General features: G+C 41.7%; 1 protein-coding gene across 2 annotated transcripts in view; it reads right to left on the reverse strand.

The window, feature by feature from the left end:
- Positions 1–17,671, reverse strand: part of LOC139150805 (mapk-regulated corepressor-interacting protein 1-like) — a 74,554-nt gene that overhangs the window by 32,572 nt on the left and 24,311 nt on the right. For both annotated transcript variants that reach the window (XM_070723200.1, XM_070723201.1), the window contains exon 4: positions 2,928–2,981. In XM_070723200.1, the coding sequence (XP_070579301.1) occupies positions 2,928–2,981 (54 nt within the window). The remainder of the gene's footprint in view (positions 1–2,927; positions 2,982–17,671) is intronic.

Raw genomic sequence — 17,671 nt, forward strand, 5'->3', positions numbered from 1 at the left:
ATACACACACTATAAACAAATATTTGAAGCTCATACCAAGTATCTCAAAGACCCTATGCAACGAAATGCTATTTCTAGAGCCCTTTTCAGGGTTTGGCCCACAGACTAAATAGAGCGTGAAGCCACTGCAGTGAACTGCAATAAAACTGCTCACACTAATTAGTTTCAGCTGTAGCCAGCTAGCAAAGTCGACAACATTGTATGTCCCATGCAGACAGTTTGTCTGGGGGAAGTTGAAATAAAAAAGATTTGTACATGGACCAGTGCATGTAATGTTACATTGTATCTTAACCCTTTTCCTGCCAAGTCGGTGAAAATCCGCTTGAAATTCGGTGTAGCCAGAATCTAAGCACTGGTGACCGTTATTCTCCCAACCCGGTGGAAATCGGGCCTTTTTGGGTACCCCCTTTCCTGCCAAGTCGACGGCACTACGTTTTGCTATCCCCTGTGCGTTTAGGGGTCATCCGAGGAGAGGTTTTCTGACAAGGAACGCCTTTTCCCCTCGAAATGGGTTCGCAGGGAGTCGATAGACAGGGAAAGGTGCAGAAACCTGTCCGCCAGTCCCCCACACCCGAGGGGGGCTGGGTTTTTTTTACCGCTTTTTAGCGGACTTGGCAGGATAGCATGGTGACGTTTTCTGGCGGAGTTGGACGTACTTGGCTGCCTGGCACTATAGAGATTGCTGCCGAACTTGACCAACTCGGCAATGCTAATCTAGAAGGCTACCTCTTGCAAACGACTTGGCAGATATGCCGATGGTGCGAGACGAAAGTCACTATTCAGTTGTGCGTGACTGAAAATGAGAACGTATTTTTGACGGGACGGCTCGACTTGTTCCTCCGATGGAACGGATATGAACGACTCGGAAATACCATTACAAAACTGGTGTCCAACGTACTAAGCTGGGCTTCAGCTCTGCAAGTTCAAGCCAGGCAACGTCCTTCACCGCCTTGGCCGTGCCATTCAATGGACGTAGCTTTGGATTTTTATTTATTCCATCGTCCGAAGTATTGGCTCTGGTTTGCAGGCAAACGTATCCTCTTGCCGACGCATTGGTAACTACGTACGCTGTTTGCGTACAGAGAATTCAAAAGGTGACATGAGGTCAATATGCTACATGTACGGGGATACCGCCTGCATTTAGCAGGGACTGCTTTTGTTATGCAAACCAGCTAGCAGTACAATATGGCTGCCAGGCATGTGGACACGTCGATGGCTAGAACAATGGAAGCATATTGCGTTGCACCCGTGCATCGCAAAAGTGAACTGAAGACTTGGGTGTAGTGACTGGTTATCACTGGTTAGCTGCAGCCCAAGCCATGTCGGTACAAACCCGTACCTGACTGAGGACCACTCGATTAAGTCAGTTATGAACGGTAACACTCGTAAGCCAACTCCCAACTGAGCTGGCTAAACTACGTTGAGCTGTGCTTCAATGGCTCAGCCATGTCGTTAATACAACGGCAAAAACGTAGTTTTTGTGCTACACTGCCAAGTCGTTTAAGGTACGTATTCAATTGACCCTACCCTGGGGAAACAGGACAGGTTTGATGGTGCTTCTGCACCCCTAGCACGACCCTCAGGGTCTCTGACTAACAGATGAGTGAGGTGATGTTTGTGCCTAGCAGACGTGCGTAATACTGAAGGAGTTTATTTCCGAAAAAATAAACATGAAACGGCAATAAAATGACGCACTCCCAGGGGCAAACAAAGCCAGTGACCTCAATTTTTTTCTGCAGCAACCCTTGAGCTCCTTCCCCTGTCTACGGGCATGTAGAAATTATCGAAGTCTAACACGTATAAGTACGGCTAAAACTACCCTGAAAATGGGCGATTTCTGCCAAAATGCCTGGCAGGATAACATGCAGGAGAGCCAATCTTTTGCAGGCACATATTATGGGGCGGTTTTCTACTGACTTGGGAGAATAACGGACAAGGCGCTCGGCAGGAAAAGGGTTAATCTTGAACACAGGGTGCCAATCGTAAACTCTCATTTACAACTCGAGCCTCAGAAAGAGCTAGTTTTGCCTTTGTACAAGCTGACTTTTTGGTCTTTATCAAGTAGCCTTGTTCAACACCAAAGCCGCCACGGCTACAGCTGAAACTAATTAGGTGAGCAGTTTTATTGCAGTTCACTGCAGTGGCTTCGCGCTCTATTACTGCAAATGGTTGTCAAATGTTTCCGTGTCTAGGTTTACAAAATGTATAGATACTATAAAGATATTCCTGTCAATGTACCAGAAAACATTGGAATGTATATTCAAAAGTATTAGGCACCCAAAACCAGGTTGAACTTTCATGACATTACCTAAATATAAGAATTCTCAGAGTAAATGAGTTGCATTTCTCCAAGGTTTACAGTTCACAATGGCATTGTGAAATTTGTGAAAAGTATGCCAATTTTTTATGAACTGGCAGGTCGAGTATCTCTTCCAAATTTCTTTTGATAAGAAGGTTTATCTGATCAGGAGTCATCGATAATCTATATATATTTTTGAAGTATGAGAAATTAAACTTATCACTGTGACAGTTGTTTTAGACTTGAATTTGTATTATTTTTGGAGATGTCCTAGGCAGAACTAGTAGGCAAATCACTACATTACTTGCCACCTGCGCAACTGGTGAATAACATGACATTGCAAATATTTTCATAACCTTCACAAGTCACTAACTGAGAACTTGATAGTTTATTGCTATAAGTCTTTAAGATTCCTGGGGATATTATTTCACTGAAAACGATCCACTGTGCTATCAAACACAAAACAGCGATACTGGAAGTACTTATCTCATATGACAAGAATCGAGCTTTGACATTTAAATTCACAAGCGTCAAAAATGCAAAACATGACTTTGGGTAACATTTCAGGAACATACAATATTTCCTGAAGTTTAATTTTTTTGACAAGTGTTCACAATGGTGACCTCACCTTCTCTTTCTGTTTTTCTTGAATGATTTAGTTCTTGTTCTATCCGCCTCCACGCTGAAAAAGAAGAGAAATAACTCGTAATTTGAGTTAAAGAGACAAGTTCAACCCTTTTCCTGCCAGACAGTATCACTTCCCCATTTGCCAAGTCAGTAAAAGCTGTATTGTAGCCAAAACGATACTTTCCTTTCACCCACTTGGCATTTATGTTGGTAAAATTCATGTTTACACTATCTATGTTTTCAGGGCTTTCAAATATTCAATTGTTTTTTAATGCACCATAGGCAACATTTTGTGCTTCACTAGTTTTAACCAACTGGACCTGATGGTGAAATATCAACTTGGCAAGATAAGAGTTAAAGGGACATAAGCTTTAACTTGTGGCAAGTTTTTCAGTATTCTGCTTCTGTATATCAACTACCGTGTCTGACCCTAATTCATTTGTGTCAACAGTTTGTATGTGTGTTGTGATCATTGTTTATTGTTTACGAATGAATTCTAGTCTGGACTTGAATACAATTTTCAACAATAAAAATGTAGATTGTACTCATATAGGTTGTGTTGATAAGCTAAACACTTGGCATTAAATTAGAGTTTAGGAATTCGATGCAGACAGTGTAGGGAAACCACAAAACAAAAGTTCTGAAAAATAGCAAAAAATACAGCTTATGGAGCTTTAAAATTTGCCAAAGTTAATTTGAAATGAAGGGACAAAATTTTGACAAGATTTCAGGATGCATGTAAATAATGTTTTACTGATTTCTATGAACAACTAGATATGAACTGTAAATGCTCACGTGTTTCATTATATATTGCAGTTATGTGTAAATTTGAACCTTTGCTACATGTTTACAACTTCATTGGAAAGTATTATGATCAACATAAAGAACAATATTCACCACAGATTAACTCTATAGGTCATTCAGTATTAAAATATGTAATTAGCTGAAATAAAAATAATTTCTTTCTTTGACTGCTATCATTGTATCAGCACTTTATATAGCAAGTGTAATTGCCTTTGCTCAAGTCCTTCAAACTATATATTCAAACTTTGAAAGCTCATTAGATATGCAAACTATAAATTAGCTGACATGAAAACTTAAGTGCGAATGACTTCAAATATTGGTATAACCTGGTATAATCATCAATGTACATAGCATGTTATGCAAACTTTGATCAAATAAATCCAAGTATATATCCCTAATTAGGAAAGTTACTTAAATACACACATTAGGAATTGGCTGAAGCAAAAATGCTTAATGCCTGTCAATAAAATAGCCTACATAATAGTATCTTTAATGTACATAGCAAGTTTCATCAATTTTGGTCATGTAAATTCAAATATATATCCCTAATTTCAAAATAGCGTCAATGACACTGTAGCTCCCATTCTGGACTATTTAGTGTTTGTTCTCTGGTCAGATATTTGAACATGTGTGAAAGGGATAAAGTGCATGAAGTGAAAATATTTCAATGTAATGTACTGGAGACAGTGAAATATGTTTAATGTATTTATTCAGAATATAAAATGGAAAAAAATACAGAATTAGATATATTGAATACTGTGATACAACCATTAACTCAACAAGTCATTTACAATGACATAGTGCCCACTTGTAATAGGAGTAATAGTCTTGATGGGGCAGGAAAATGTGGTCATTAAGAAGTATCACTGGAGTGTATATGTTGAGATCTATGGGCACATAGGTCTATGTCGTTGTTCCCAATTTGAAACACATGAGGCATGTCTAAGTTATGGTTCTAAATCGGGAAAAAAGATCAGACCTCTAGCAGTATTGGCCAGCCAAGAAATACATATGCGCATTATAAATGAGGTACAAGATGTGACATCTTAAGGTCTAATATCCTATCAAAATTAGAGGGTATAGAACTTGTGGTTACTGAGATATGCATATATATGTATAATCAAGGTCAAAGGTCATCGAGGTCACATGACATTTTGAAAAAAAAATTATATTGCTAATTAATCCCTATATGCCAAAAAAATCAGATCTCTAGCTCTATTCGCTTGCCCAGAATTAGATGTGTACATAATTAATGAAGTAAAGCATGTGTTGTCATAAGGTCTCCCATCCTACTAAATACAAAGGACATAGCACTTGTGGTTACTTATTTATTGACATAAACATATATTTTAGGTAAAAGGTCATCGAGGTCACATGACATTTGGTCAAAAATTTCTCTCCTATAGTTATCCCTATATACCAAAAATCAGACATCCAGATCTATTGGCTTACTCAGAATGAGATATGTGCATAATTATTGAGGTACAGTATGTGTGTCAAAAGGTGTCCTATCATACCAAATATGAAGGGTGTAGCACTTGCGGTTACTGAGTTATGGACAAATATGTATATTTGAGGTCAAAGGTCACCGAGGTCACGTGACATTTTGTCAAAAAAATTGTATTGCTAAGTTATCCCTATATACCAAAAATAGTGACAATGTCACTGGTCGCTCCCATATAGTTATCAAAACAAGCTAAAATCAAGCTAAAAGATTTTTTTATCACAAATAGAAACAATTCCCCCAATAAAATAAAATTATACAAATTTCACCAGAATTTGATCAAATCTTACTGACGTCACCCGTAAAAACCTCTACACTAAGTTTCAACTCAATCGGACGTGTGGTTTCAGAGTTAAAAAAAATTTTGATCAAAAATGAAAAAAATAGCCAAAAAATGCAAATATGCAAATTTCGCCACGATTTGCCCAGATTTGAGAAAGGTCACTCCTATGCACTTCCATACCAAGTTTCAAATCAATCAGACTTGTGGTTTCAGAGAAGAAGATTTTTTGACCAAAAATGGGAGAAAATTACAAAAAAATTCATGAAAAATAGCAAGTCCAAGATACTGACCCAAGATGTGCACAATCATTTCAGGTCAGCCCAAAGTACTTACATGCTAATTTTTCATCTAATCTGCTCAGTGGCTATTGAGATTTTCAATAAAATGTAAACTTGTAAACATATATATACATATGGCTATGGGAGCTAACAAACGACCCAATGGTCGACAGAGCTCTGCTGTGTTATGAAGAGAGCAACGTTTTGTGACATATGTATTGATGAAGAAGGTTGAGATCTTTGATAGCTCATTTCAGGATGGCCTGACCTAAAATGGCAAAATTAGCTGCAAAAATACAAAATTGATGATTTCATCATAATATGTATAAAAATGTATACCAAATATCAAAGCTATCACATGAGTAACTTTTGAGAAACAAATATTTTGACCAAAAACGGCAAAAACTGACCCAAAAATACAAAAATTGAAGATTTCATCAAATTTCACTATATCACACTAAGAGAACCCCCAGGAACCTGTATACCAAATATCAAAGGCATCAGACAAGTAGTTTTTGAGAAACACATTTTTTGACCAAAAATGGCAAAAATTGCACCAAAAATACAAAATTGCAGATTTCATCATATATTCTGTATATCATATTTAGTTTATCTGTAGGAACCTGTATACCAAATATCAAAGCTGTCAGACGAGCTGTTTTGATGAAATAAATTTTTGACCAAAAATGACAAAAAAATTCCTTAAAAATACAGATTTGCTTATTTCATCACAATTTGAACAAATCCAAGTTGGGCTATCCCTAGGGACCTGTATACCAAATATCAAAGCTGTCAGACGAGCGGTTTTGATGAAATAAATTTTTGACCAAAAATGACAAAAAAATTCCTTAAAAATACAGATTGGCTTATTTCATTACAATTTGAACAAATCCAAGTTGGGCTATCCCTAGGGACTGTATACCAAATATCAAAGCTGTCAGACGAGCGGTTTTGATGAAATAAATTTTTGAGACCAAAAATGACAAAAAAATTCCTTAAAATACAGATTTGCATATTTCATCACAATTTGAACAAATCCAAGTTGGGTTATCCCTAGGGACCTGTATACCAAATATCAAAGCTGTCTGACCAGCGGTTATGAAGAAGGAGATTTTTTACCAAAAACGCCTTTTTTGGCACTAATTTGCATATTTTTGGCAATGACAACTTCATTTGAACAAAATCTCATCTACAGCCCATCATCCATGTACACACCAAATATCAAGATGAAATGTGCAGCGGTTTTGGAGTTTTTGATGTTGACGGACAGACATACAGACATACAGACATACAGACATACATACATACAGACATTTTCCTAGCCTATAAGAATAGCTTCCATTGCCATATATACATATGGCTATGGGAGCTAAAAATCAGACCTCTAGCTCTATTGGCTCGCTCAAAATTAGATATGCGCATAATTAATGAGGTACAATATGTGGCGTCATAAGGTGTCCCATCATACCAAATATGAAGGGTGTAGCACTTGTGGTTACTGAGTTATGGACAAATATGTATATTTGAGGTCAAAGGTCACCGAGGTCACGTGACATTTTGTCAAAAAAATTGAATTGCTAAGTTATCCCTATATACCAAAATCAGACCTCTAGCTCTATTGGCGCGCTCAAAATTAGATATGTGCATAATTAATGAGGTACAATATGTTGCGTCATAAGGTGTCCCATCATACCATATATGAAGGGTGGTAGCACTTGTGGTTACTGAGTTATTGACAAATATGTATATTTGAGGTCAAAGGTCATTGAGGTCACATGACATTTTGTCAAAATATCCGAGATATCTGCGTGAACGGATGGACTCACGGATGGACGAACAGACGGACATGACCCAATCTCTAAGCCCACTGGACTTCATCCATGGGGACTAAAAATTGTGTCACTGCATCCTTTTTGTTATATGAATACGATGGGAAACTAAATTTTTATTTTTCGTGACCATATACATGGGAGTCTATGGAGATCTGCCTTATACATGGGAGTCTATGGACGTGTAAACAAAAATATGCAAATTTCACCACTTTTTGCCCAAATTTGGGAAAGGTCACTCCTATGCACTTCCATACCAAGTTTCAAATCAATCGGACTTGTGGTTTCAGAGAAGAAGATTTTTTGACCAAATATGGGAGAAAATTACAAAAAAAATCATGAAAAATAGCAAGTCCAAGATACTGACCCAAGATGTGCACAATCATTTCAGGTCAGCCTAAAGTACTTACATGCTAATTTTTCATTTAATCTGCTCAGTGGTTATTGAGTTTTTCAATTTTGACTGTTTTTACATTTTTTCACTTAATTTGCATATTTTTGGCAATGACAACTTCATTTGAACAAAATCTCATCTACAGCCCATCATCCATGTACACACCAAATATCAAGATGAAATGTGCAGCGGTTTTGGAGTTTTTGATGTTGACGGACAGACATACAGACATACAGACATACATACATACAGACAGTTCCCTAGCCTATAAGAATAGCTTCCATTGCCATATATAAATATGGCTATGGGAGCTAAAACCAAAACCAAAAAAATTCAATTAGAGGAAAAACAACATCATGCCACCATGCCAGATTCATGATATTTAATTCAATACATCAATGTTAGTGACACTCTGCCAAAGATCCCCTTTTCATATCACACTTAGATAAAACAATTTGTATATTGGAGTACATCATGTATACTGTGGTATTCCATTTGTGGTTTCTGTAGCAGACTTTCATCCTTTGGACAATTTTACCAATACATATTTCATCAAAACATCAATGTAACAATACTGTCAAGGACAGTGTGCTCACATTCGGTTTGAATTGGTCCATTTGAGAAATATTTAAACCAGGAAAAACAAGAATGACAAAAGCAAATAAGGTCTCGAATTTGGGTACTGGAGGTCATCTTTAGGGGCGACGTCAAAAGATCGATGTTTGAAAAAAAACTTAATTGCTTAAGGTAGCGGTAAAGGCTATTTTTCCACCAATTCTTTTCTCAGCAGATTTTTTCATCCTTTGGACAATTTTACCAATACATATTTCATCAAATACATCAATGTAACAATACCGTCAAGGACAGTGTGCTCACATTCGGTTTGAATTGGTCCATTTGAGAAATATTTAAACCAGGAAAAACAAGAATGACAAAAGCAAATAAGGTCTCGAATTTGGGTACTGGAGGTCATCTTTAGGGGCGACGTCAAAAGATCGATGTTTGAAAAAAAACTTAATTGCTTAAGGTAGCGGTAAAGGCTATTTTTCCACCAATTCTTTTCTCAGTAGACTTTCATCCTTTGGACAATTTTACCAATACATATTTCATCAAATACATCAATGTAACAATACCGTCAAGGACAGTGTGCTCACATTGGGTTGAATTGGTCCATTTGAGAAATATTTAAACCAGGAAAAACAAGAATGACAAAAGCAAATAAGGTCTCAAACTTGGGTACTGGAGGTCATCTTTAGGGGCGTCGTCAAAAGATCGATGTTTCAAAAAAAACTTAATTGCTTAAGGTAGCGGTAAAGGCTATTTTTGCACCAATTCTTTTCTCAGAGTTAATGTCAAGTTTCAAGTGTTAGAATCAAGATATTTAGTTCAAATTTTCAGGATAACTCCCTTACTTAATACTTTCTCCAAAGAATATAAAAATTGTATATTTGCAGCCATGGTTTTGAAATATGACACCAGTAAATATTAAAATTTAATTTTTCACATTGTTTTACATATTTGACTTTAATTGTAATTGGATAGTACTTTATACTACCAAAGTAGTTATAAATATGTTGACACTATTAATTGTAGATTTATACGGCAGGATTTGTAAATAAAATTTGTTTTTATGATTTTACATGGGTTTACATATCAAAAATTATTAAAAAATTCTTTCAAATTTCAATATGTGATTTTCCAAAAAGTACTTAAAATACAGGAAAATTGTGCAGTCATCTTGTCTGTAACCTTGTTAATAGGCTGTAAAAATTCCATGTCCATATCTCATTTCAAAGGTTAGATAAAATTGGCATAACATTACGTAGGAAAACTGTTATTCTGTCAAAAATGTTGAAAACAAGCCATATTTACACTCCTCTTTTGAAGTCACAGAGCAGTCTTTTTTGGTTAATCTCACTTTTGACACCTCTTTGATACTCAAAGAATCTAAAAATGCATTTACAATAGCAGTCACGCATTCTGAATGCAAGCACTGCCTTGTCAAACTTTCCTGAAAAACAGCAAAAAATGACTTTCCCTTTTCAATTTTTTTTTTTAAAAGCTACGGGACCTCTACCATAGTTAATACACTAAGGCCTCCCCAACTTCCTCTTATTTGGTCACTTTTTCAGAAGTTTAACCCTTTTCCTGCCGAGCGCCCCTGTCCGTTATCCTGCCAAGTCGGTCAAAACCGGCCCCCTTTTCCGTGTCTACAGAAGATAGGCTCTCCTGCACGCTTTCCTGCCAGGCATTTGGCGGGAAAATACCGCATTTTCGGGGTACGATTACCGACCATATACGTGTTAGACTTCAAAAATTTTTGCATGCCCGTATAGAGGGGCAACCGCTGATGAGGTTGTGTCCAGAAAATGACGAGGTCACGGGCGTTGTTTGCCCCGGGGGACGTGCACTTTTATGCCCTTTTCTAGCTTACTTTCGCGGAAGTAAAGCTCGTTCGCCGGCACGCACGGCCACACCGGGGAAACGTCACCTCTCTCGTGGGTTAGTAGAAGACCCAGGGGTTAGTGCTATGGGTGCGGGAGCACCCTCAAACCTGTCCTGTTTCCCTGGGTTGTGTCACTTGGCCACGTACCTTGAACGACTTGGAAGAGTCGCACATTGCAGTCTGCTTTGACGTAGTGTCAACGACATAGTTCCGCCATTGAAGGAAGGCGTGTACGTAGTTTGGCCAGTTCAGTGAACACTTAGCTCGTTAGTGTTACCGTTTCCTAACACGTTAGTTGTGCAGTTGTTACTAAGGTGCAGTTTTGTACCACCTTAGCTCTGGACAGTGCAACTGCTCTATGCACTAACCCCAACGACAGATGGTTGGTACAACGTCTACGTCGCACGAGCACAGCCTCCGTTGGGCTGTGCCCCTCCCACGTGATACAACGCACGTTCATCCATTACTATAGCGTCCTTACGATCTGCCAAAAACGAAAGTGGGGGTAAAAACAAACAAACGAAATATGCGATCCATAGATAGTATTTTATTCGGGAATAATTTACATTATGCCGAACAATAAATCTCGGAGTCTGTCTCGACGTCCGAGTGCATGGTCCGTGTTTCAAAAATTACAATCGGGGTGGCAGATCCGTGTTTCAAAAATTATAATAGGGGGAATTGTACAAAATAATCCGTCTAAACAAAACAAAACAAAACGAAAATATGCGATCCATAGATAGTATTTTATTCGGGAATAATTTACATTATGCCGAATAATAAATCTCAGAGTCTGTTCTCGACGTCCGAGTGCATGGTCCGTGTTACAAAGATTACATCGGGGGATTGTACAAAATAATCCGTGTTTCAATTTACAATCAGCGGGATCGTAAAGCACAAACAAACGGCACAACCGTGCTCAAAATGTGATCATGGTCCGTGTTCAGAATACAGTCAAGCCACTGTTAGGCGAAGCTGTCCCCTGTCCGTTATTTACGTCGGGTTCTCTTGCTGATGGGTGTCGTCGGGGCTGTGTGAGTAGAGGTCTGCACGCCAATGCTCCTCTTACCTCGTAGCATCATGCGATGATGAAAGCCGCAAAACACTCGCCCTCGTGAAGATGAACCCCGCACAGACTACATCCTTTGGACGTCTCAGACAGTCGTCCGCTCGCAGTGGTCTTACCCTCTCTGCTACATACTTTACAGCATTTCTGCCGCCCCTCCAAACGGCTGACAACGTGCATCGGCTGATTTTGTGGATTGATGTACGAGGCAAGAGAAACAGTGGCCTCGACCTCTCTCACACTGGGCTGCGATCGCCCACAATAACCGCCAATGAGTTGTTTCCCGACACGCAGATGAAACATCTTATGGGTCAGCTTACTATCAGGGTGTACATGCTTGAAGCATATATATGCATTTACCAGGGCAACATCAATCAGGTAACATGCCAGATATGTCCACCATCTGTGGTTCTTGCGCCCAGTGTGAAAGTACTTGCGCTTCTGGTTGGCTCGGTCGACGCCTCCCATGTACCGGCGATAATTATACAGCGACAGAGGCACTTGTCGCCGCTCGTCTCCCTCCCCCACTGGCACGCACTCCAAGGGTGGATAGACCGTATTCAAGATCAGCACCTGAGCGTTACTATCCTGATAAGCAGTGATGTTAAGACGAGAGTCCGTTCTGGTCGTGGCTTTCATATCCCCAACAGACAGAGGAAGGCTCTTCCTCTTACCCGGCGGAATTAATTGAGGGGGCATGGTGCGACGATTACGGCGGTTGAAACTCCCGACCATGTAGATCCCGGTCTCCATCAGCTCTCTAGCAGTAACGACCGTGCTAAACAGGCTATCACAGAATAGGCTGTGATTATATCCACAGAATGGCTGGACCAGCTCCATCGTAATTCTTTTCACCACACCTCGCTCCTGCCGTCTCCCATCAGTCCGATCCCGATATTTCACACCTAGGTACGGTGCAAAGTTAGCTATGTATGCAGTGGTGGAGTCGCACAGCTGCCATATCTTGAAACCGTCTCGATCAGGCTTATGCGGTAATCTCTGCTTAAATTTAGAACGGCCCTTAAATCGCACCATGCCCTCGTCGATGGAGATCTCTCTACCCATCTTATAATTATTTACGCACCGGTCAACTATGGGCTCCATCCATGGATTGATTTTATACAGGGGATCCTCCTGACACCGACGTCGGCGGCGTGCCTCATCAGGATCACGACGTGGATCGTTCTCTGGGTCTGCCAGATGAAAGTATCGCATAAGCTGCTGAAAGCGACTGCGGGTAATCACAGTAGAAATACCCTGGTTTCTCAGAAAGGGATCGCTAGACCAATAATCCTCCACTGATGATTTACGGTCGATACCCATACAGACTAAGACACCAATGAACGCCTGCACCTCTCGGTAGTCAGCGTTACGCCAGTATTTATCTATTTTCCTAGCGATATGTCGCTGGTGGAATTTGGCGTATTTATTAGTCTCGTCCTTGGCCAATCTGATCAGTGTAGCTGGAATAAACTTAAAAAAGTAATCGAGCTCACGGGCGTGGCTGGGCAAGGTGAAAGTCGGTCCTCTCTCATGGTCAAAATCGGTCTCCTCAAATATATTAGCATCGGTAGTCTCCGACATACGCCAGACAGGAGGTGTGTCGTCCTCCGCCAACACAGCAGCAGCGTCATCATCGTCGTCAGAGCTTGCCTCACCTACGTACTGCCTGTCATAAAAGTCATCGTCCTCTGCCGCATCCTCGTCAACCTCCGAGTCGGACTCAGCGGTGATATCACCGTCGTCTGGGCGTCTGGGCCTGAACTCGCCCGTAGCGGCATCAAGGATCATATCTGGCTCAAAATCAGGTGGGCTATCCTGATAACGAACCCTCCGCACTATCTTTTTCGGCGGGGACATCGCAGCACCGAAACTATGGCAGGAGCGGGCTCGGCAGCCTCTGCTGATGACGAGGACTCAAGCTCTTTCGCACTGGGCACAGGAACCTCTCCTGACGCAGGATGAGGGCTCATAGTAGCAACAGGTGGTGTCTCTCCCGGAGCAGCCGGGGGAGAACCAATGGCATCAGCCGTCTCATTACTCACTGTCTCACTAGCAGCAGCAGACGTAGTCTGTGCAGGTGAAGTATCTCCCACAAGAGCAGATGTAGTCTCTGCAGGTGAAGTAGTCTCTCCCGGAGCAGCCGGGTGAGAACCACTGGCAACCGGTGACCCGTCATCATCCTCATCGGCAGAACGATCGGTCTTACGTTTACGCTTACCACTGGGTTTTTCAGCCGGAGATGGCTTCGCCTTACGGGAGCGTTTCTTGCCCGACTTCTTAGAACGTTTACTAGGGACATCACAACGATCGCTACCACTACCGCCCGGAGACTCTGCATCTTTGAGCTTCAGTCGTCTGCTCGCTTCAGAAAACTTTTGCGGTCCGTCAAGCTCATGTCTGGAACAGTGTCGACAGACTAGCAGGTCCCTCCTTTTAAAGCCACAGGGAAACAAAGCCCTGGACATGATTGGACACAGGGGTGTTAATATATGCATCCACCTGTTATTATAATGGACCTACGGCAATCAGTCCACCAACCGGCGCTGACATTCCTACCCGTCATGTAAATTGCCTGTCCGCACCATTTGATATGCTAATAATACTCATTTGCGATGCAAATCAATCGAGCACTTAGCATAACATAGTCAATGTCATTAGCATCTCAACTTGACATTCCGTCCAGCTGGGTACGTGGCATGCGCACCTGCCACCCAAGGACGTTGCCCCAAGCCCATGTTTAGTACGGGTGGGAAACCCGTATCTTTAACCTCATGTCCCTTCTAAGTACGCCTGCGCAGGGCGTATTGTCATCCAAGTCGGTGACAAGCCAACCCGACAGATTGCCCATTAAGCAGTAATGGACTGGCCGTCTCGTTCTTGTACGAGCAACGAACAGTGCTTCAGCGGCTTGTTTAGGTCATAACCGTCGCCTGCCGAGCGGCTTACCCAACTAAGGCGGTCAAAGATGAAGGATGCCAAAATTGTCAACGGCTGTCTCGGCCTCGTCCGTTGGGCAAACATGGCTCCTTCAAATAACGTGGCCAGCACGTCTACGTCATCAGCGGTGATGACGACCCGTCATTGACGCCCAAGTGCGTAAAACTCGGAATATACCGACAGGTACCTCTACCTGAGTCGGTCATACTACGGTATAAACCAAACACAGGTCTGCCAACTCCTGTTAGACTCGGCCGTTAGCCGAACTTCACAGGGACAACATAGGCGTAACAAGTCGGTGAACAACGGTTCACGCACCTAACCGCAGCCGCCAAGTCGGTGAACAATGGTATCAAATTTTGAGGCCATGTTCCTGAATGGCAAGGCTGAGGCGGTGTGTTTCGTTGCACGGCTTGAACGTCTAGAGCCAAGTGCAGCCGACAACGTCCGACATCTGAGTGGGTAGTCTTTTCGAGAAGGTAACAAGTCGGTTAAAAGCGGTGGTTACCCTTCACAAATGTCGCTCAAGTCCGTTCGGATCAGTTCCATGTCAGGGACTAATCAAGCCGAGTCCGTCAAATCCGTTCGCACTTCCCGTCAATCAGGACCAAGTCCGTGATTTTCGTCTCGCACCATTGGCAAAAAATTGCACCGCCAGCTGAGGCGGTCTTAGGCGGTTGCCTTCGAGAAAGCCGAGTCCGTCAAATCCGTCCGCACTTCCCGTCAATCAGGACCAAGTCCGTGATTTTCGTCTCGCACCATTGGCAAAAAATTGCACCACCAGCTGAGGCGGTCTTAGGCGGTTGCCTTACAGATTAGCGTTGCCGAGTCGGTCAATTTCGGCCGCAATCTATGTAGTGCCTCAGAGCCAAGTTACCCCAAACTCCGCTAGAATACGTCAACGTGCTAACCTGCCAAGTACGCTACTCGTCCCCAAAAAAAAAACAGTCCCCCACCGGGTGGGGGACTGGCTGGGTAGCTTCCGCACCTTTCCCTGTCGTTGGACTCTCTGTGAACCCATTTCGAGAGCAAACGCCGTTCCTCGCCCAAAACCTGTCCTCGAACGACCCTAGCGCGAGCAAGGGTTTGCTACACGTAGTTCCGTCGACTAGGCAGGAAAGGGGGTACCAAAAAGTAGCCCGATTTCCACCGCCTTGGCAGGATAACGGCCGTGGCTGCTCAGATTCTAGCTACACCGAATTTCAAGCGGATTTTTCACCGACTTGGCAGGAAAAGGGTTAAACAGGCTATAACTCTGCAATGCCTTTGACCCCTAATGTCTAGTTTTTTTTATTCAACAGAGAATGTTGACTACTTTTATATTTTAATAGTCTTATTGAAGTTTATAACTGACGCTCTAGCCTTTACCGCTACCTTAAGTTTGGGGGTGGGAGGGGTTTTGGCCAAATTAATTTCTGTGCGGTCAAAAACGATTTAACGTCTTTTTGGCAAATTTTACGATTTCAAGGCTGTTTTTTGTACGCTAAAACCGATCCAGTCACCCGTATTTTTGTTACTTTATAATGGTTTTCAATTTTTATTTAATTCAATGGTACATTGGTACATCGTTTGAAAGAATAAGTACAGGGTATGAGTCCGCAATGTTTTTCAATTTTAGGTCAGTTAAGTTAGAAGGGGGGGTCTGAGGCCAAACTTAAGCAATTAAATTAGATTTATTATATTGAACTTTTGATGTGTCCCCTTAGGAACATGCATATCAACTTCTGTAGCAATGGGACAAGTAGATCCTAAATATATAAGCAAATGTCATCAACAAAAAATAGACAGAGAAGGCTTGATACAAAGAAAAGGTGGGAGTGGGTAAAAAAATGTACAAGGGATCTGGTAAAAAAGTAATGCTACCTCATCAATCTTCTAGACCCTACTCCCTCCTGAATATCAAATGTTCCATCCCTTGGTATTACATAACGCCAGATGATAGGAAACTATTTACAACCTTCGGGAGTTTTTAATTAAAGGGACATTATTTGTATCTTTTGACTTTTTTTTCCATTATTTCAATGACTGAAATCCCCGGTCAAATACATGGGAGACCTAAATTGTGACTATGGACGGCTTCAAGGATATGTAAAACCACCTTCTTGCTCTTTACGGCAAGGTTCAATGTTGGTAAGGGCGTCCACGCGATTTGAACCAACTGCCATTATTGAACCCCTACACATGACCAATATTACTACGCATACGTCAACCATCAAAGTACAGCTGGAACGTGAAAGGCCTGTGACCCACACACTAACTTCAGCACAATGGATAAGGAGGAGCACGCGGCGCATAAACAAATGTACGTCTCACAAACTACTGTAAAATAGTGAAACTAACAGGGCATTTGCTTGTAAGTTTGATTTTAGTATCGATGACACGGACTGGGAAACAAATAAACCATAGACGCAATTGGGTCAATGGTAAAACTACAACGATGTCAGATTGCTGTGGTGATAGTGAAACAGGTACAGAGTAATGCATTTCCTATGCATTTGATCGTTAGCAAATCTTTGTCAACTTTTAAGATTTTTAAGGCATTTTCTTGCCATTACGTTGGTTCGTTTTATAAACACGACATGATCACTTGTTGAACCTGGAAACATCACACTCGGACTGAACTCGGTGACATTGTGACACCGCGCCGGGCGAGTACTGTCATTGATACTGCTCGCGATTGGAGTCACCTCTCGACACACAAGATCTGTTTGAATGTTGTTATTCTCTGTGCATCGTGTAATTATTTGTATCAGTTGAATCGCATTTCGAACCAAAAGTGAGTACATCGCAATGACAGTTGCCTAGACCCGTTCGCTTACGGCCTCTGTGCCTCCGACCCACTCCCAAAAGTGGGCTTTACGTAAGAAGCGCAGCTGAGCACATCGTGTACCTAAAGCCCTGCGTACGGCCTCCACGCCGTATAACGCCGGGAACACACAGACCTGTACGCAGGGCTAATCGTGTACCCAGGCGAGGTGGGTGTGCTTGAAAACGAAACTCAATGCAAGTTTGGGATTAAAAATGGGTTGTTTTTGGTGGAGAAACTGCACGCCGCAACCGAGGTGCTGCCAGCGGTTTGGCACAGCCCTGCCACGCAGAGTTAGCTTTCACCCAACAATGTACATAATGTACGTGTCAGTCGCCAAAGTACATTGCTTCAATTTCGCGATCACCTCGACAATAACGTGACTGTCTACTGAA

The sequence above is a fragment of the Ptychodera flava genome, chromosome 15 (genome assembly GCF_041260155.1).
Source record: "Ptychodera flava strain L36383 chromosome 15, AS_Pfla_20210202, whole genome shotgun sequence".
NCBI classification, from domain to species: Eukaryota; Metazoa; Hemichordata; class Enteropneusta; family Ptychoderidae; genus Ptychodera; species Ptychodera flava.